Below are 22,005 nucleotides of genomic sequence, written 5' to 3'. Positions count from 1 at the left end.
GAAGTATTTTAAGCACAGCTCATGAATCATCTTCATATTATCTCGGTTCCGAGAAAGCTGATTTCTTTCTGGCGTCCTTTGTCGTTTTGTCCAATTAACTTAAGATATATATGGCGTATTTTAGTGAATAACAATAACAAGATCTGATTATTTGCTTCATTTCTTTACTACAAGATTGGGCTTTCACACAAATTACGCATTATAAGGCAATTGCATAACAAAGATACAAGAAAAATAAATATATTTTTTAATTTTTACCAGCACGGTAAAAATACAAAAGATTTGAATAAACCCTGTCTTACATGGGTCACGTGACATCCATCTTGGTCTATCATCAACAATGGCGACGATGAGAAAGATAAGTATACTGTGAAGTTTGATAGATTTTGCAATGAAAGAAAAAATAGACAGACTGACAAGGATAGAAACAAAGGAAAGATTTAATCTTTTCTGGAACCATTTTACCCATTTTTGTACAATGAACATTAGGATTAAGACCCTTTTAAAAGTTAGGGAAGATAATATGAAAATAAGGAAAATGGTTGTGCAGTTTTAAAAACTCGACTTAAAAACAAAACAGTGAGTAATAGAATAAACAATAGTAAGCTCCGATTAAAAAACAAAACAAAGTTGGGTGTGTGTTCAAACTACGAACCCAGAGAAATGTAGAAGGGGATAATAATGGCTCAAAGTTCATTATTATAGCCATAGGAATACCCTTGAAAAATATTCGCATGAATGTTTTAGCATGTGACAGAGCATGTGATATAATTGTGGAATTAATTAGCTTTATTTGATAATCATCCGGGTGTTTAAAGAGGGCGAGAATACAGAAAGTCTTTAAGAGAAAATCGGGTCATCAATTGAAAAGAAAATGCAACCTGAATATGTACTTTTAATTTAGGAAGAGAAAAGAAAAATTGTCTTTGTTCTATATTTCTGAAGATAGGATGACGTATGTAAATATATGACGTTATGCTAATTTTAACCGATAACTGCACGGTGTCAGAAATTATAATTCTGTCCGAATTTACCTTGATTGCCCTTTTGTTCGTACTTGTCGACCTTTAACGGTGTACCTTGAACTTCGGTCCTTCATATCTCCTTATCGTTACAATCAACTACTTTCTCACGTTAAGATCTTTTGGAAAACGATAAAAAGACAATGAAAAGTCTTGTCGACTGTCTCCTTTACGCAATGGAACACAGCAATGGTATGCCGAACTCAGCTTTATCTCTACCGACGCCATATCGCTTGATGTTCTGTACGCTCAGCCTCGAATTGAAAACCGGGATGCGTGAATACAGTCTACATGACCATATATGTATAGTGAACATGTATTGAATCTTTGAAAATCCTCTCTAAAATCACTATAGTAGGTGAAAAACTGAATGCATGAATATGATTGATGTCCACGAAGCCCACTTCGAAATTTGTGGAATGCTAAACCCCTGGGTTAGAGGGTGGGGTCAATATGGCCACATTATAAAAAATATGTGAAACTTTCTATTTTCTTCTGTACTTCTGCTTCACTCAAGGGAGATAACTTATTGCATTGTGTCAAAGATGTCCTCTTCTGAAAAAGGTGTCTAATATGTCCTCTTCTGAAAAAAGTGGTTCTCTTTTACCACACTTTTTCCATTTTTAGACCTTGGGGCCAAGGTATTGATAGTTTAAGATTCCTCGGACTCCTGCCCTTATAAATTGATGTTTGCAAACATCAAATAATAAAATCGGGGTTTACAGTCAGAGGAGTCTTGAATTGGGAGTTACACCAGAAAAAAGAAGAAGCTTAAAGTGCTAAAATGCAAGGAAATCCATCTACTGGCTATGGTACTCAGGTGACCGTCAATGTCTCTAAGCCTATCGTTATAATTTTTTTGACTTAGTTTGATTCTATCTCTGTGAAAGAGAGTTATTTTGCAGATGTTACTTGTGATAGTAACTGTGTTTAAAACAATTACGTATTAAAATATTTGGGGTATTTAAATGGTAAAAATCCCATTCTTCGGATCAATAATTGCGCTGTGTATGAGGGCTGCATGAGCGGGGTTATTTTTAGATTATGTCGATTTCCTAGAGACAAAAAAGCTCTGAGTAAAGATATAAAAAATATTTGAATTTAACCACATTTAGATTTTGCCTTATTGTGTAATGAAATTCATTACTAAAGTTATGTTGATTTTTTGTAGTTAGATCTCTTAAGTAATTTGCTAATCCAGCCTCCTTATTACTTATAAGATCGGAAGGTCCAATCGTCGAAATACCATTACATATAAAACATAATTTAAATCAAAATATACATCTCAATCGTTAGAAAATGATTAATAATTATTTCCATCTACACAATATTTACAACTGTAGATATTTATGTTCATGTGTTTTTTAAAAATGTTTCACTCCCCTTGTTTTCTATTCTCCTCAAAGTGCTATCATAAATTCCACTGACTAAGTTATTTGCCCGGTCATAAATGTTAGCATCAGGTGAAATATCGTGATTTTCCCGTTTGCTCCTTAAGACATCATACTCATCGTTTTCATCAGTCAGTGTGTATTCATTGCTGAAATGCGTTTCATTACGAAGATCCGAATGAGCTTCCGTCTGGTTAATGAAATTGTTATCCAGTCCTCTTCTAATGATTGTTGTTGCTACTTCTTGTGTTTCACTGGGATATGAATAGATGTATTCATTATTAATAACGCTCACATTTCGAGATCCACATTTTCTATTAACTCTGAAATAATTAATTCAAACTTTGTACTACATCCCTTTTGATACAAAAAGTAATTAGCTAAAAGTTGCTCGCCTGAGCAGTTTTTAACTCTGATCTAAAAGCAACATGAAACTTTAATATGTAGCTATACCATAAAAAAAGGTTAAAGATATAATTACATATCAAATTCACAATAACTTAATATAACTTTTTTAAATGTCTACTAGATCAAAGATTCAGTAAAAGGGAGGAGTTGAAATGGTCTCGTTCGTCTGTCTGTCCGTCAGTCTTTAAATTTTCCACATTTTTGACTTTTCTAAAACCACTGGACAAAATAAACTAAACTTTAAATTAAAAATAATATCCTTCCAGTGAACTATAATGCTACAATTTGTGATATTACTATACTAGCCTCCTCAGATAGTTTAGAATTTAAATTGCTGAACCCGTGGTACCTGGACCAATAAGGGGGACGGGGGGGGGGGGGTGTCAAAGTTTTACAAGGAAATAGGTATAGGGATAATATCTAAACATCTTCTTCCTAAGAACGACAATACTACAATTTTTAAGATTCTTTACCTTCAGACCAATTACGGGGCCCAAAAAGGAGTTTAACATAGAAATATAAAAGGACAATTTTCAAAACTCTTCTCAAGAACTACAATACAATTTCTAATATATTATGCATTCATCCTCAAATAATGTACATTCTAAATTGTTAAAACCGTGACAGTCAGACTAATACTGAGGCCATAAGAAGGGTTCAAAGTTAACAGAAATATTAAGAAAATATGTATAAATTTTCTTCCCAAGAATTACAATGCTACAGATTGTGAAATTACTATGCAATCATCCTTAAATAGTGTAGATTCTAATTTGATAAAACCGTGACTCCCAGGTTAATACTAGCACTGGTGAGACAGTAGCGTTCAAATTTAAAAATTCAAATAAATAGGGAAAATGGGCCGTTTGAATCAAATTTGTGAAATTTTTATGCAAGCATTCTAAAATAATATACTAGTAGATTCTGAATTGTTATAACATTGAGTCTGGACCAGGATTAACTGGGTTCAAAGTTCAACATAAGAGTACTGGTATACAGGAAAAATGTATAAAAAATCTGCTCAAGAAATACAATGCTACATCTAGTAATTTATCAGGTATAAGAATCGTACATCATATCACTATATTCTCACATTAAGGTCACAGTAACCTTTCACTTTTTAAAATTATGTTCATTTTACATTTTGTGATCTTTTGTTATTACTTTGAGGTCTAGAATAATGTAATTAGCTAGTTGGTGCATCTTGGGTCTCTGCATTTGATGCACAAAAAGTAGGCTTCTTTCGATGTATTGTTTAATGTATTGACAAATCTTGGAATATAAGAGTTTTACAACACTTTTAAAGAGTTTCATATTTAAACATTACGTAGAACAAAACAGGTATCAAGAATCTTGTTTTTAAATCTAATCATGTGTTAATCTGTTCAAAAATTATATATCCTCGCTTTCGCTAATCAAATTGTCTACTCAAATTTATACGGACCGAGATTAGTATTCCTATTGCATAAATTGGCATAAATTTCATAACATTGAATCTATATCATTCATGTGTTCAGTAAAATATTATACGTTTTATGTAACAAATTACATGCTTATTTATTCAAATATTGACATTTAAAACAAAGTTTATGATAATATATAGACATATTAATAATGCCATTACTGACTATTGTATGGCAATACTGTCATAATTATTTTCACGGTTGTTTGTAGAACTTCTTCTTACAACAAGATATAGCGGCTTATGCTTTTGGAAGTGTCTGTAAAAGAGTAAATTGTAATGTAAAATTAATAAACATTGACTGATTTTTAAGGTCAGACGTGACCCATCTTCCATCCCTTCCCTTTTTTCCTATCTCCACAATTTGAGATTTCCACAAAGTAATTTTATAATTATATTTTCTGTGATATGATGCCTTTCTTATTCAGATATAAATTGTTCGATTGAAACTATTGTAATATGCCTATTTATAAGCATTCAAATGCATTGTGCTTGCTATTTTAAGGAGACTTCTAAATATTCTAGCTAGGAAGAGAGCCTTGGTAATGTACCCCGAAAATTAACAGGTTTCAATGTTAATCAACGAGAAATAATATATCAAGGAAAGTTAAATAAAATTGAGGAGCGTCTCGTGTGTCATTAAACGTTCACGTGTAGCTATGAACATGAGATTGTCAGGAAGTCACTATTAAACATTTTGGAGCTGACGAGGAAGATCTTAACTCTGTTTATTGTTTTGTAAATTATTTTTGTTTTTAATTTATCTAGATAAGAATATCTTTCCAAGCATGGTTATTGTTTTTTGTTGAAATATCGTAAACGGGCAATGTTTCATTTTTCCAATATTGCTGGTAATATTCCGTGCATACGCCTTGTACAAAGTGAATTAAAAAAACATACTGCGAGTTTTAAATGTTTTCTTTTTTGGTGATAACTCTTATTTAATGCTCTAGTCAGATTATTAGTGTCTTGGGAGATAGTAACATCAATAAAACACACAATGTGGTTGGTTTACTTTGTTGATTTACCTTTTGGTATATTTTAAACTCTAATATCCATATTTTATATCATAAAACTATAACAGGCTAAACAACTCCCTCCTACGCCAAAATCCCACATCAATTTGTCGGGAACATTTAGAAGTGAAAATTTTTCTGACCTGTGGATGACCCAAACAACTGCAACGATGATAAGCAGGAATCCAGGAACAGTCATTGGTATTATCATGATCAGGGTAGAGTCATTATCTACAAAGAAACGAATAACATGCAATCCTGCTACTTATAGCATGCACAAATATATTTCTCGAGAACTTTTAAAGCTGCTTGGTCCGATTTATTTGTTATTACAGTATCAAATTTTTTTTCCATACAAACCATTTATCTTAGAAAGTTATGGACTTTCTCCTATTTACACAAGCAGAATCAGTCCCCTTTTCAAAGTTAGAAATATTCAAAGTAAATAAAAATAATTTCTTTTTGGGTAAACGAAAAAACAAACCAAAATGCATCACGGGAATGTTTAGAAAAAGAAACCGTTTGGTTTCGTCTCCCGAATGATTGGGGTCATTCAACCCGCATGCTATGCATCGATTGTAAAGAAAGGGAAACTTATGAAATATTAGCGAACAAAACGTTCACATGTTTATTTGTAATTTGTCTGATCATTTTGACCTTTATTCAAAGCGATGACAAAGTCGTAATAAAACCATACCCGTCTCGTCGTCAGGGGTGAAATTTAGCATGAGGCGAAATAACGCGGTACCCTTTTTTGTAGTTTGTTTTGTTCGCAAATTTTGTACGTATTTTTCTTCATTGAAATTTGGCTTAATTGACTGCGAAAACTACTGCAATGTCTATTATTATACTTACTATAACCATCGTTTAAAAGCGTGCATAAAATTTGATATAAAATCGGACCAAGCAGCTTTAATTTTGCTTCTTATTCTACAAAATATATAGTTATTAGAGTTCAGATTAAACTTGGGCTGCATAATATTGATACAGAACGTATGGTGTAAATTACAAAAATTACCAAACAACAATTAGATTTACATAGGATATGCAATGATTTGTGATGATATATGAATTTCATCCGACGAGTTGTGTATTTTCTATTCCCGAGGCATGGGGAGGAGATAGAAAATACACAACGAGTTTGATAAAATAATTTATTATTTTTTTAAGTTAAATACTGAAATCTGATTGGTTTACACGCAGTTGACAATCTGTTTTATTACCCTCAGCGTTAGCAACACACTTGGCAACGGGTAAAACAACGAATTGTTACATGCGCGTAAATTATGCGCGTACGGTTCGCCGTAGAATTTGCGTCATTTCTTTATAATTCATTTCCATATAAAACCAGAATTATCTCTAAAATTAAGAAATTCAGTATAATAAAATAAATAGTGCCTGTTTGGGAGGATAACAGTTGAAATTGACACCCCTCAAAAACCATTGTCAACCTCCGCTTGACGTCGGTTGACAATGGTATTCTTGGGGGTGTCAATTTCAACTGCTACCCTCCCAAACAGACACTATTTATATAATACCATCGCAATTCTGGAGAGAATTTTTTTATCACATGTTTTACCATATCTTTTGTTTAACCTCAATCTTTTCTGAAGGAATTATAACTGTAAGCCGCACAACACAATTTACATCTAAACGTCAGTAAAGTATGTCAAAAAAAGTTCCTTGAAGATTCACAGACAAACATTTCATTTTGAACACATTTTCATCAATTCGTAAAAAAAAAAGCATTAAATGCTTTACATGTACAACTTCTCACTTTTCAACTGAATTGTTTTTTTCTGTGTGGTTTTTTTTTTCTTAACTTTTATTTTATTTTATTTAATCAACCGCTTAAACCTACGTAATGTTTCACTCTGACGTCACGTTGGGTAAGAATACACAGTTGAATGTCAACAATTTATATCACGTATAAGGAGCTTAACATGTGATAAAGTCTTTTTACATACCTGTTGACACCTTCTCCTTATTAGAACATTTAGACGTTGTAAACACAGTTGAATCTGTTTTAACAGCCCGTGTAGTGCCAACACAATTGTCTGGCTTTTCTGTATCTGTGTTAAAATAGTTTTCGTATTTCAATCTTTAAGTATATACGGTGTATATACAATGAAGGTAAACATGTATGATTCCTTCCCCCATTAGGTACATGTATAAACATATCTGCAAAAATATCTTACGACTCTTTATTGAACCTAAGAAACATTTGACTTTGATAAGAGATAAGCATGTTTCTTTGGTTTTTTTTCTCTGTGTATGTACTATTAAATCTTGGACATATTTATTTGTTCTACTCGAATTATTTATATTCATATATTTTAAAATATACTAAAGATATCTTTCTTTTTTAACATTTATATTCATATATATTTTGTTTAAATCAAATATTGATATTTCTTATTATTCTAGTTTCTTTTAGAATGGAAAATGTTACACAATTTTACATATCAATGATGTAATTTGTACAGGTATCCGTAATGATTCTGCCAGAGATTGTTTTTGGTTTAAAACATTCATTTAAAATTATCTAAGTTCAATTTTGAAAAGTCTTATACATAATAGTAATTCCCTTGTGGTGGTAATATACAAATTAACCATTTACTTATCGGAATAATCTTAATTGAGGTTTTTAACTTGTTGATTACAAATACGTCCGATCGTTTATATCCATTATTTATTCAATATTTATAACGGTTGCAAATAACACGAGGTCATTGGGCCTCATCGCTCACCAGAACAATATATCTTTTATCATTGTATTTGAAATGTATTATTATGAACTCTCTAAAAACATTGTAAAACCCACATGTATTGAATGTATTTTAGTAAGACAAGTGCCTAGCAAAATTAACTTGTTCCTATTTTTTTTTTTATTAGTCCCGGGCAAGCGGACATTTTTCTATATTTGAATTTTAACCTTTTTGTGGCGTCAGGATAGACCCGCGGGTCACGATTTTAACAATTTAGAATCTACAGTATCTAATAATGCTTGCATAGTAATACCACAAATTGTAGCATTATAGTTCAAAAGAAGAAGATTTTTAAACAGTTAACCTCTTTATTTCTATGATAAACTTTGAACCCATCTTTTGACCTCAGTATAGGCCCGGAGGTCATGATTTAAAAACATTTTAGAATCTACACTAGCTTGAAAATGCTTCCAAAGTTAAATATTACAAATGGTAGTTGGGGCTTCAATATGGCACTTGGGGCTTGAATATTACGATTTAAATAATATACAATCCACACTATCTTACAGTGCTTGCACAATATACGTAATATTACAAATTGTAGCTTTGTAGTTTTTGAGAAGAAATATTTAAGACATTTCCTCTTTATATTTCTATGTAAAACATTGAAACCCTCTTGGGGCCCCAGTATTAGTCCCGGGGGTCACGATTTTTAACATTTTACAATTTACACCATCTTAAAATACTTGCATGAATTGTAATATCACAGAATTAGATATTTAGTTATATTTAAACCCATCTTTCGGCCCTATATATGCTCCGGGTAACGACTTTAACAATTTACAATCTACATTATCAAAGGATGCTTCTATAGTCAGGCACGTAGCATCGTTTTTGAAAGTGGGGGGGGGGGGCAGACTCATCCAAAAAATCTTGACAAGCAAAAAAAAAAAAAAAAAAAAAAAGGACAATTTTAAGTTTCCAAAATCTTCAAAATCCTAATCCGGGGGGGGGGGGGGGGGGGAGGGGGGGGGCTGTCGTTCTATATAACTTCAATTTCACTCCTCATTTCCTTATTTACATATCAATTTTTTACATACTCCCATAAAAGTGGGGGGGGGGGGGGGCAACTCCATGATAATTCCATTTTTTATTTGTAAATTTTAAAAAAATTCGTTGCTGCGAGAAAAACTGGGGGGGGGGGGGGGGGGCAGGCCCCCCCTCGCCCCCCCTGATGCTACGTGCCTGATAGTAACACATCACAAATTGTAGATTTACACATGTAGTTCTTGAAAGGAAATTTTCCCATATATTTTTGTTAGAACTTGAACACCTTTAAGGGCCTTATTATAAGTCCAGAGATGACGATTATTTCAATTTAGATAATTCACTTTATATACATGTACAAGTTTGATATAAATATTCTGGTTCAGTAATTCTTGAGAAGAGATATTTAAAGACACACACCCTATTTTCACTGTTTTTAAATTATACCCTTTTTAAAAACGGTTTGGCGTTTTATTTTAACCATTTAGTCAGAGGTCCTAAATTGAAAAGTTAACAGACAGACGGACGGATAATAATTAGAAAAGCTCACTTGAACCTTTGGTTCAGATGAGCTAACAACGACACTAACTCAGGGTTTTTTTTCGTATCAACATTTCTCTGTCTCAATATATTTATGCAGCACATTAGATTGAGTTATTCATTTTCCATATATGGGGAAGATGGAGTGCCCGGAGAAAACCCACGTGTCAAAACGGCGGGCGACAATAATAGCCTATCACTGGAAACCACTATCGGTCAAGAGGATCAAACTTGGGTCGCAGCGTTGAGAGGCGAATGCATTCTTCACTGCGCTACTTGGACACCTAAAGATCTTTTGTTAAAATGATGTCAGAATTTTCAAGAACTCTTGTTTTCGTTCCTTTTAATTTACCTGAGTAAACAGTAATAAGGTGGCATGAAAAAATCTTGTAACTTGGGACAAACTATAGATACATTTAGCTATTTAACCGATTAATGTAAAACGAAATTTTTTTTTACTACCAAAAATATTGAAACTCTAAATGTTTACGCTTTATTACTCATGGTTTCAAAGTCATGCTTTTTAATCATTTTCTCTAAAACGAGTTTTCCCCTCTCAACAGATGGATGCCTTTTTTATCTATATCCATGTATATATGTCATAATCTTTGGATTGAAAGAAAGGAAAGATAGATTAATATAAAACCAGAATATTGATGACAAAGGAAAGAACCATAAATCATTAGATCTAGTACCTGGGTTAGCTCCGCATATGAAAGGAAGGCTTAAACCGGTATTAGAAAGAAGGGCAGTTATGTTTCCATTTTTGTTTATATGCTTGATGACTGGTTGGAACACAACAGATGAGCTTTGGTATGCGGCCAGGCACACAGATCTGTTTTCTTGGTCAATTGAGGTGCTGAGGAAATCGGAGTTAATTCCTGGTAGAGATTTGTTTAGACTAATACATATGTCCATAGCCTCACTCCAAGATAAGTTACCGTGGTAAGTAGCGTTTGATCTGTCTGAAATTTTTTTCTTCAAATTATTTCATGCTTATAGACAAATATATAAAATATTTAAACATAAATGTTCAGTTATTTCAGACGAAGGTACTTATAATTGTTAGCAATTCGAAAATATAATATTGCATGCGCAGATTCAGGAAATATTCCTGAAATTGGAGGGGGCGGGAGTTCGGGAGATAACTTCGATTGCCAGAGTTGCGGGTCATTTTTACTATTTTAAGAACAATAAATAGTTCTTTTAAAACTAGACATATAAATTGTTTGTAAACAAACAATACCTTTTTCTAAACAATATGCATCACAATGCCTCGAAGAATTATAGCATGGTATTCCATAGAGTCTGCTTGCATTAGCTTCTTTAACTGTGTATGCCGCCATACAACTTGTATTTATTTCTTCCAGCAATGTAGGTCTTTCTGAAAGAAACCATTTTACAAAATCAAAAAAACAATATTGAATAAAATTGCACATTACAAGTTTATGAATTAAATCCAATAACGTTTTTGATTCATATTGGTTGTAAATAGCACGTACTCTCTATCATGGAAAATAGTTCTATATAATTCACTGACTCCGTGTTTTCATTTTCTAGGCAATAGCTATAAGAAACACGTTTTGCAGTTTCCTGAATACTCTGGTCCAGTAAAGCACAATATTTCTTCCTCTAAAATTATCAATATTAAAAAATCACCTTTAAAAGTTATCATTGTTGTAAATCATTATAACTTTTCGAAAAAGTAAAACAATAAAATAACAAAAATCACCGAACCTTTATCCCAATTAAGGGAAGCGAGTCTTTTTTCGTCGTCCAATCTATAACACTGATTTTTGTACAGTCCATTTCCGAAGACTTGTCTTTTGTAAGGTTGTAACACCCTTGAAAACAAACCATATTCGAAAATAAAAACACGTTCATATTAATTGATTGATCGATGATGAATCTATTTTTAAATATTATACCACAAGAAAAAAAAGATTGATATTAGTTTTTAATCATTTTATATTATTTATCAACTTTTGTTAAATTGGATCAAAAATCATTAATAGGCAGAGGTTGGAAAATTGATAAAGAAAATTTAGGCTTGAATAATTCCTTATTTTTTATATAATTATGTGTATCTACTTTGTCCTTTTAAAACAGTATTTCATATTTCTAAGAGTTATTTGACTTTTCATATTTTCACAATTAAGAACATCTCAATCTTATGGTAAAATTTTGTTTAAATGATTTAAAAATAATTCACAGTCCACTAACTTAATCAATCAAGGTTCTTTAACATACGATGAATGGTTTTTCATTATTATCAGTGGATTTCTTTTCATTCTTATAATGTCATCCTTAAAAAATTTGTTTGGGGTCAAAACAGTTTTTCTTACAAAACACAACAATATACATAATTAATTTTTCGTGTAAAACCAATATACTAGTGTGATATGTCAAAAAAGGATTCTTCGTCGATCCATCAAATAAAAAGATAAGTAGAGGAACCACAAAACGGAGTGATTGTAATGTACATTGTATCAAAATCATTCAAGAGACAAAAGTATCAACTGGAAAATGTAACGTTTTAAATGAATAGTAATTTAAAATTTAAGTAAGCTTTACCTTTTACCCTGACCGAAAACTGTTATTTGGACGATATTTAGAAAAAAATATTACTCATTTTTTTGATCACTCACAATTGAAAACCTGTGATAACTTATCATTTAAAATTCACAATTTTTATTAAATAACTGTTATCTGTGTTTTTTTTCAATTTTTTTTTCAAATTGATATAAAAATATGTCATTATTTCTGGCCAAAGAAACGTCTTTTTCTCAATAAGAAATAGTACGTAAATTCCATTACCTTCATAAGATATCCATGGCTTGACTATGGCAATGGCATTATTGTTAGTACCAAATGTTGGAATTACAGGGAAATATGCGGATTCATTGCGACGAAGATTAATGAAATTGACAAAAGACTCGTTCTCAAGGATACTGAAGCCATATTTACAACAAAAATATGGAATAGAGCTCTCTAGAGTTTCAACATGTCGTACAACAACGTAGTTTGAAAGCTTCTCTGTTTTATCTGTAGTTTCAAAAAGAAAAGAAATGAAACGCGATCTATAACAATGATATATTACGTCATTAACACATTCTGTCAATGGATATTTGTGGTCATAAATTGATAACAAAATAAGACAGAATACTAGTATGTGTTTTAGGATTTTTACTCACTGCCTGAATAGAGATTGATACTATCATATTGTGTTACCAAGTTGTGGGTCGTGTAAAATGAATAAATTCCCTCATCCGAGGTACTGGCATCTGTAATTATAATTGTTATCAACCCATTTTCATATAAACAGACTTGCTTTGTTAAGGCATACAATATTGTGAAAAAATGGTTTGATGAATATTAAAAATATACAATTTATTATTAAAAATAGATGGAAATCACCAAACCTTTAATCGCATTTCTTTCTGATCGATATCAGATAGTACTGTTCAAAATTTTAAATCAGGCACTTTGAACTTGTTTCAACTTACAGTCCATAAGTTTGAATCAGACAAATAAATTTCCTTTCGCGTAAATAAAATGACAAGCTCATTGTAAGGGGTGCAAAATACATGTATGTACATTGAAATGTATGTACTATTATCATAAAGATACTTAAAAGTTGTTCAATTATCAGTCACTTATAATTACAATTTTTTGTTACAAGCCTTATCTCTAATTTAATTTGATAAAATATCAATGTTTTTAGGATTGAAAAATTAATCATGCACGTAAAGAAAGTGCTAAAATAAATATACAACTTACTGAATACTGAATGATTTTAATCGGTTATAATCGTTCTGATCATGTAACTACAGAACAATAGAAACCAATTGGCTATTGCCATCACTAATTTTGTTTGCTTTTCATAGCGTTATTAACAATACCTACAATAATTTCAAAATGCCATTCTTTAATTATTACCTAAAAAGTTTTTACCCCCCCCCCCTTTTTTGGATAGTTGATATCCAGATTAAAACTTACTGAAGATGTCGAATCTCACCAAGATCCTGTTCCTCAATTGACATTCGTCATCTACATAATAGTTAACCGTCCCTCCATACTTCTCAGTTACGTTGTGCGATCCATCTGTCCATATCCTCACTGCTGTTTTAATGCTATCATTTTGTCTCAAGAGTAACGTTACTTGAGAATTTAAATACTGCAAGGGGCTTAATCCAAAAATAGTACAATCAATGTGAACGTTTTCTCCTGGTTTTATGGACTTTGTCGACGCATTAATTGAAACTGTGAACATACAAAGAGTATAATATTATTAAATCTAATCATGTTTTTGAAAAAGAATTAAACACCCCGAAAATACTTTAAATGAAGTCTGAAATTACTTTTGTGATATATATGAAACTTAAATGGAGTTGTGAATTTGTCATATTTAAAAACCTTAACAGATAATATCTGTCCTTATCTACTGCTTACAATAAAGAGGAAGTAATAGACTCAATTTCAAGTGATGGACTTAGTTTTTTTAAGTGGCAAAAGCATGTTAGTGGTAATCATATCTAAACTCTTCAATCCTTTCCCATAAAAACTACACCTTGTTCTTTTTAACGATAAATTTTTCACATACTTAATGATATTTTCTCTTTTCACTTCTGAAAATTCATTTAAATCAATATCTGTGTGCACATCAGTTGTTTTGATTTTAAAGTGGAACCACAAAGAAGGCACATTTTTCTTTATCGTTTTGATGTTGTAAATGTTTATATGTTTCTGTAGATAATACATGTATATCACGGTTAGAATTTTTCCTTACTGGTATAGTCAAAATATAAATAAGCTGACACTGTCAAGAAAGAGATGGATAGAGGCTGCTTAAAATGTTTAGGAAAATTAAGATTGGAAAGAGAAAATATATTTGGAAAAAAATTCAAAATATAAATTATGTATAATTACTACAAAAATAATACGGTAGATTCTTATAGTAGGTATAAATATTAAAGTTAGTTAGTATAAATACTAAACCGGCAACAACCTGACCACCCATTAGAAGTGGAAAGGGAACTCCAAGGACAACTTACAGATGAGATAGACACAAGCCCAAAAGGAAAGCGGAAATCATCAGGGCTATAGAGTAACTGAAGAATGGGAAATCTGGAGGAGTAGATGGTATAACAGCTGAGACGTTAAAAACAGACATAGAGACAACAGCAAAGAACTTGAAAAACTGTTTAAAGATATCTGGAGTGAAGAAACAATACCATCGATCTGGAACAAAGGCTTGATTGTGAAGATACCAAAGAAAGGTGATAGATCGATATATGACAATTACAGAGGTATCACACTTTAATTTGTACCAAGCAAGACTTTCTCCAGAATAGTTATACAAAGGATACAAGAAAGTGTGGAAAAACAACTTCGTGAAGAACAAGCCGATTTTAGGAGAGGAAGAAGTACAACAGAACAGCTATTCACTCTCCGCAACATAATAAAGAATATACAGAGTGGAACTCTACACGGTTTGTTAATTATGTCAATTTTGAGAAAGCGTTTGATTCCATTAATAGGGAAAGCCTTTGGTCAATTATGAATTTTATGGCATCCCAGACAAAATGGTCAGGATAGTAACGCTACTATATGAAACATTACAATTTGCAGTACTTGAAGATGGTGAAGAAACTGGTTGGTTCCGGGTAACAACAGGAGTGAAACAGGGCTGCACAAAGTCGGGATTTCTTTTCTTGCTGGTTAAAGATTTTGTAATGACAAGAACCACAGAAACAGAACCAACGGGAATAAGATGGAACTTCACTACAAAACTTGAAGATTTGGACTTCGCAGACGACAGTGCCCTACTTTCTACAACATTTCGTGACATTCAACGAAAGACACAAAAACTTAATAAATTTGCAAGACAAGCTGGCCTCAGAATTATTAAAGAGAAGACCAAAGTAATGCGAATTAACACAGATTTAAAGACCTAGAAGATGTAGAAACATTTACCTACCTAGGGGACATAATAACAACAAAAGGAGGAGCTGACGAGGACATAAACAACAGAATTGGAAAAGCCAAATTACAATTTGGAAGGCTCAGGAAAATCTGGAGCTCGTCAAAGTTTTCCATTCAAACTAAAATAAGATTACTAGTATTCAACAGCCCGGTCCTGTTAGTCTTATTATATAGCAGTGAAACATGGTAAACAACAGAGCGGGACAAGAAAAAGATAAACACCTTTCAGAATAGATGCCTGAGAAAAACATCAAGGGTAAGATGGCCAGATAAAATTTCAAATGAAGAACTTCACATGAGAACAAAAACAACTCGAGTAAGCGACATCATACTTATGAGGAAATGGAATTGGATTGGCCATATCCTAAGAATGCAGAACTACAGAATTTGTACCACCGCACTGACATGGCATCCAAAAGGAAAGTAGGCCGACCAAAAAAATCATGACGCAGAAGAACTATAGAGCAGGAAAGATCACAGCTGGGGTGTAATAGCTGGGCGTCAGCGAGAGCAGCAGCCAAAGACAGGGACAGGTTGAGGCCGTGTATCCCGTTAGGTGAGGTGAAGAGATTCTTATATGATAACAAATGTTGATATTTTAGGCAACCAACTTTATATAAAGTGTCTAAAAGTGATTTTATTAACTGTGTATCAACAGGAAAAAGGCACGGGATGAACATTTTGGATATCAAGATTACGTTGGAAAATGAAAATCTAAACAAGATATACTCTACTGAATAGTAGACATATTTTCTATTAGATACTATATAGATACTATATAGCTGATGTAATCAAAGATATAGCTATTGTTGTTAAGATGATCGATGTATTCTCCTTGCCTCTTTTTAAAATTATGTTATTAAATGGATTAAATATGCTATTTAATTATGCTCAATATCGGTACCTTAAAGGCTCTTTCTTAACATCAATGTAATTTTGTGTTCTTGGAGAGAGAGAGAGAGAGAGAGAGAGAGAGAGAGAGAGAGAGAGAGAGAGAGAGAGAGAGAGAGAGAGAGAGAGAGAGAGAGAGAGAGAGAGAGAGAGAGAGAGAGAGAGAGAGAGAGAGATGTATTTAGACTGTAGCAAAAAATAAAACAGGGAAGTATAGTAATATACAAGCACCTTAACAGTCTTTTTAGTCTATTTTCATCATTCTCTATCCTTTATCTTTCAGATATGATATTTTTTTGAGGTCACCTGAGTCACTCATTGCAATTGGTCTTCGTCCGTCGTCGTGCATCGTGCGTTAAGAATTTTACATTTTTAACTTCTTCTTGAAAACTACCAGGCCAATCGTTACCATTTTTGTGTGAAGCAATTCTATGGTAAGAAGAATCTCAATTGTGAAATTCATGGCACTACCACCCCCTGGGGTGCCACGGGCGGGGCCAAATATGCAAAAAAAAAAGAAGCCAAATTTTCAAAAATCTTCTTCTCTACTCCCACGCATGTGAGGAAAAAACTGGTTGGATGGTTATGATGTCCATGAAGCCCTCTACCAAAATTGTGAAATTTATGGCCCCTGGGTCAGGGGTTTCAGGCTCTAGGGAGGGGCCAATATGGCCAAATAGTAAAAATGTATTAAATCTTAGAAAATCTTCTTCTCTCCTACTATATATATTTTTTAAAAACTAAATGCATGATTATGATGTCCATGAAGCCCTCTACCTAAATTGTGAAATTCATGACCCCTGAGTCAGGGGATCAGGCTCTAGGGTGGGGCCAATATGACCAAATAGTAAAAATGTATTAAATCTTAGAAAATCTTCTTCTCTACTATCATATACATTTGTTAAAAACTAAATGCATGGTTATGATGTCCATGGGCCTCTACCAAAATTGTGAAATTCATGACCCCTTTGTAAGTTGTTCAAGCTCTAGAGTGGGGCCAATATGGCCATATAGTAAAAATGTTTTAAATCTTTAAAAATCTTCTTCTCTACTCCCACACTTGTGAGCAAAAACCTGAATGCATGGTTATGATGTCCATGAGGGCTTTTACTAAAATTGTGAAATTCATGACCCCTTTGTTAGGTGTTCAGGCTCTAGGGTGGGGCCAATATGGCCATACAGTAAAAATGTTTTAAATCTTAAAAAATCTTCTCTACTCCCACCAATGTGGGCAAAAAACTGAATACATGGTGATGATATCCACAATCTCCTTTACCTAAATTGTGAAATTCATGGCCCCTGGGACAGGGGTTCAGGACATGAAGGGGGGGGGGGCAATATGGCAATATAGTGTTAATGCATATAATGTTTAAAAATCTTCTTTATTCTCACACATCTGTATAAAAAACTGACCAATAATTATGTTTACCAGGAAGTCCTCTACTGAAATTTTAATTTTCATGTCCCCTCAAGGATGGGTTTTGACTCTAGGGCAGGGTCAAAATGGATGTATAGATGCATATAACGTTAAAAAATTATCTTCTTTACTCCCACACACCTGAAAGGAAAACTGAATTCATGATTTTGTAGACCAGATCTTTTAGTTTTTCACCAAAATAATAGGTTTCACAGTTCTTCTTGAAATGTGGTCGTCATTACAAATTTATAATTTTTCTACTCCAGTATGAAACCTAATTAATTAGATGCATATATGAGACTCTATGACAAGTTTGTGTATGGGATATATGCTACTCAGGTGACCGTTAAGGCCAATTGGCCTCTTGTTTGATATAAAAATTCGTTTAGCTGTATTGCATTATATTCAAGCAAAGATTTGTATGACAGATATGATATCCACAACAACACACAGCTTCATTTGAGGCTGGATAAAAAAAAAAAACCAAGGACAACGTGAAAAAATTCAGTAGTTTGTCAGGTATGTCTAAGGCTTTTATTCACATTAACTGGATTAAAATTTAAAAATCCATTATTGCATATGTGTTGTCTATTTTACTTTTATTCTTTTTTTATCATATTATCTTTCACGATTCTGCCGATTCATGAAACTATTTCCAGTGCGAGTGCTCCACCATAACATCAATTCTATGCAAGAATCAAAACTTTATATACACAACTATATGTAAAAAACCCAATCGGTTGCCAGGGTTAACCATTGCCATAGTACCACTGAGGTTTGAGACTAAAAATTGAAGATTATTATTATTTTAAAATATTTCAGCTTCTAAAAAATAAACATATATCAGGCTACGAAACTTAAAGTCTTACCACAAGAAAATAAAATCATCAGAAATTAAAAGCGTAAAACCAGTCTACTTGTAATGATAAAATATTTAACTTTTTGCTTGTTTTATCCATAATTATATTTGTTTAAAGATACCCCCATCCCAATATCCACCTAATATCGCTATTTTTCTTGACTTTGATGGCCCCAATCATCGTATGCAACAAACATTTTAGTTGCTATAGAAGTTTAACATCATAGTGTTATAATAAGATCTATGAAAATGCCTCAAAATATTTGCATTTTCCTTTTATTAGCAGTTTACCATACAAATGGTTCTCAATTTTTCTTAATTATTATTCCAAGATTGGCATCATTTTAATTTCAAATTAAATGAAGAAAAAAAATTCATACCATGAAATTGCTTTAATAAAATGAGTTTCGCCACAAAAATTGCTGCTATTAGGGAGAACGGCTTCTCAATTTAACTTATAAATGCCATTTTGACATATCTGCATTCTGTTACCATAACACTTGGACCACATAGCAAAAACTTAAATGTGTAAGGCCTTTAAAGTCAGCAAATTGATTTAAATGCGTGCGGGAATTTTTTTTTTTTAGAAAAATTGTTTGCAGTCTTTTCGAAAAAAGAAATATCTCCAATATACTGAATTATAGATCGAATGTTGAGGATCAATCCTTATTCATTTAATACAAGCTAATTATATCTATTTTGCACCTGTTTGAAATCACGTTCCTCATAATGCATTTATATACATGTACCTAACACGGGCGAATATATAACTTTAGCTTGATCGTTATGAATTTAGCAGTTCTATTTTCAGTCTATTCCCAATTATCGAAATGTAGCATACAAATATCATATAGTTAGTACCTTCGTATGATTAATTACATCCTTAATTTAATTATTTGCCCTTTAACGATCATGGTTGTGCTTTTTAAAGAATTCAAAAAGGAAAAGGAACATATTTTAGATAATCATATTCACACAAAATTAACTTCATAATTTTCTAAGGAATACTAAATATATAATACCCGACATTTGTAAAATTTTAGTCTGTGTATAAAAAGAACAAACTGCTTTGTGTATAAGCATTAAGAATTAAATTTTTATATAAGAAATCTAATAAATTTATCCAGAAATTAACAAATGAACAATTTTTTTCGGCTAGTAATAGAATTTAATCTTTGAATATATTTTAATATTTTGAGTATTTGTTCGTTTTGTTAGCATCTTATGCCAAAAAAATGGTTAAATTTTCTGGGAATAGTTCAAATTTCTTTAGATATTTATATTTGATACAAAATTCCTTGACCAAAAAGAGTTCCAATTCATATTCTCAGAGTTAGCAAGGATTTTGGTTTTTGTATCTGAGGTATCGATTTGCACCTTTATATGAGACTGGGTGATACAATTGCATTACTTGTATAACTGTACGTTTCTGCATCTTCCATTCCATTTAAATTGTATTTAAACTAATGTAATACTAAATTTTCATTTCACATTTATAATAAATGGATACAGATTCTATCTGTCTTTGGTTAGTATGACAAATCTTTGAACTGCATTCAAACATAAACTCAAGTATGAAGTTGCTTGAAAGAACCATTGTAAGACTCAATGAAACACACATTTGTTTGCATGCATAATTATGTTTTTCTACATTTAATACTATTTTTAAACATAAAGCAATATAATGTGAATGAGAAAGATTATGTAATCAAAAGCTTCAGTTTTTTATTAAAAATATATTAATTTTTGTTTATTATTTACTACAACATGGTTTTTAGCGTCTACAGATAAGAAGCTCCCTTTATCAGTCATCTTGCCAGACTGTACAGTAGAATAGTACCTGCACATGACACACGGACTACTCATTTTTATAGCAAATATTGCTTTTATTTATATTAACTCAGTTTACAAAAGCCACCAATACCAGGTATTTATGCAATTTCAACAATATCGATTTTAATGAATATTGAAATAAATAACTCTTATCAATAAGTTAACACATTTTGAACGAATATTTTATATAAACATACTTACCAGAAAAAGTACTCACAGACGGTGTTTGATACACTGATCCCACCAATATAAATGTAAACCAGTGCATTTTTTGGATGGCACGGCAGTACTAACGTGAATATCAGATGTTTATATACATATATAGTTATGTAGTGTATGTAATTGTATGTAGTTATGCAATTGGCTTTTAATTGGAAAGTTCATAATTGTTCGTCCGTACTTTTTATATCACATTCCTCACTTCCTGATGATATTTAAAACAGTATTCCCAGCTCATGAATCGTTATTATTAGCTCACATGAGCCGGTCGTATGAGAGCTAATAAGCAGGTGTCCTTTGTCCGTCGCATTAACTTTACATGTTTCCATCTTTTCTTGACCAATGAAATAATTACTTTACCCACACCAATCTGGGACAATGGTTTTGAAAAAAAGACACCATTGAAATTCAGGGAAGATGATTTGTACAAAATGAGAGATGTTTGCAATTAAAAAACCTTGACAAACAAAAGATGAACTATGAAAATGCTAGAGGTACTGTGAGCAAGCTCACAAATGATATTCCTGCTTGGAATTACAAAGTAATGGATGCTCCATTATTCTTACAGTGATCTTGAACTTGCAAAAAATGATTAAAGCTCAAAGTAAGGACATAATTACAGGTCACTAGCAATCTTCGTGTCAGATTTCAGCTTTTGGTCATTCTCCATGAAAAGCTTGCACACCTGAACCAGGGTCAAGTGTATGACACACCCTTAGGTCATAAGCAATCTTTGTGTGTGGTAAAACGTCAATAAGAAATGAAGAGACTGGAAACAAATTATAAACTTTTTCTTTCTAAAGACCTTGAACTTGCTCAAATGATCTTGGGTCAATGTCACGACACACTCTCAGGTGAGAAGCAATCTTTGTGCTAAGTAAGAACGTTAATGATTCCCCCCCCCCCCCCAAAAAAAAAATTATAGTAGACCAGACACAAATGTTGTACTTTTCTTTCCAGTGACCTTGAACTTGCTCAAATAATCTTGCTTCATAATTATGAAACGCTTAGGTAATAAGCAATCTTTGTTTGAAGTAAGATCTTCCAATGTTTTTCCATAAGAAAGATATAGACCGTACACGAATTTTGCACTTATCTTTCCAGTGACCTTGAGCTTGCCTAATTGACCATTGGTTAAAATCGTACGGAAGTAAGCACTCTTTGTGTGAAGTAAGAACATCCACTGTTTTTCCATGAAAAGATATGGACC

At 32.3% G+C, this 22,005-nt stretch overlaps 1 protein-coding gene across 3 annotated transcripts; it reads right to left on the bottom strand.

Annotated features, from left to right (window-relative positions):
* Window positions 1-131: 131 nt before the first annotated feature.
* LOC105337569 (uncharacterized) lies at window positions 132-20,890 on the bottom strand. Of its 3 annotated transcripts, XM_034475047.2 has the most exons (12): window positions 20,778-20,890; window positions 13,591-13,854; window positions 12,786-12,875; window positions 12,409-12,636; window positions 11,329-11,435; window positions 11,094-11,223; window positions 10,838-10,975; window positions 10,287-10,556; window positions 7,264-7,368; window positions 5,440-5,527; window positions 4,447-4,539; window positions 2,604-2,736 (listed from the first exon to the last, which is right to left on the bottom strand). In XM_034475047.2, coding segments are annotated over exons 1-12 (1,581 nt in total). In that variant the 5' UTR covers window positions 20,845-20,890; the 3' UTR covers window positions 2,604-2,735. The 3 variants fall into 3 exon arrangements, with proteins under 3 accessions (XP_034330932.2, XP_011440654.3, XP_034330938.2); XM_034475041.2 differs by lacking the exon at window positions 4,447-4,539 and having other exon boundaries at window positions 132-2,736; XM_011442352.4 differs by lacking the exon at window positions 4,447-4,539 and having other exon boundaries at window positions 132-2,667.
* Window positions 20,891-22,005: the final 1,115 nt, after the last annotated feature.

The sequence above is a fragment of the Magallana gigas genome, chromosome 5 (genome assembly GCF_963853765.1).
Source record: "Magallana gigas chromosome 5, xbMagGiga1.1, whole genome shotgun sequence".
Lineage (NCBI taxonomy): Eukaryota > Metazoa > Mollusca > Bivalvia > Ostreida > Ostreidae > Magallana > Magallana gigas.
This window is presented reverse-complemented; position numbering and strand designations above follow the sequence as displayed.

Coding starts and splice junctions, on each gene's coding strand:
- LOC105337569 (XM_034475041.2), bottom strand. CDS start 20,844: ATGCACTGGTTTACATTTATATTGGTGGGATCAGTGTATCAAACACCG. Junction 12,876..13,590: donor GGTGAGATTCGACATCTTCA/GTAAGTTTTAAT, acceptor TTATAATTACAG/ATGCCAGTACCTCGGATGAG. Junction 11,436..12,408: donor GCCATGGATATCTTATGAAG/GTAATGGAATTT, acceptor TTTGTTTTCAAG/GGTGTTACAACCTTACAAAA.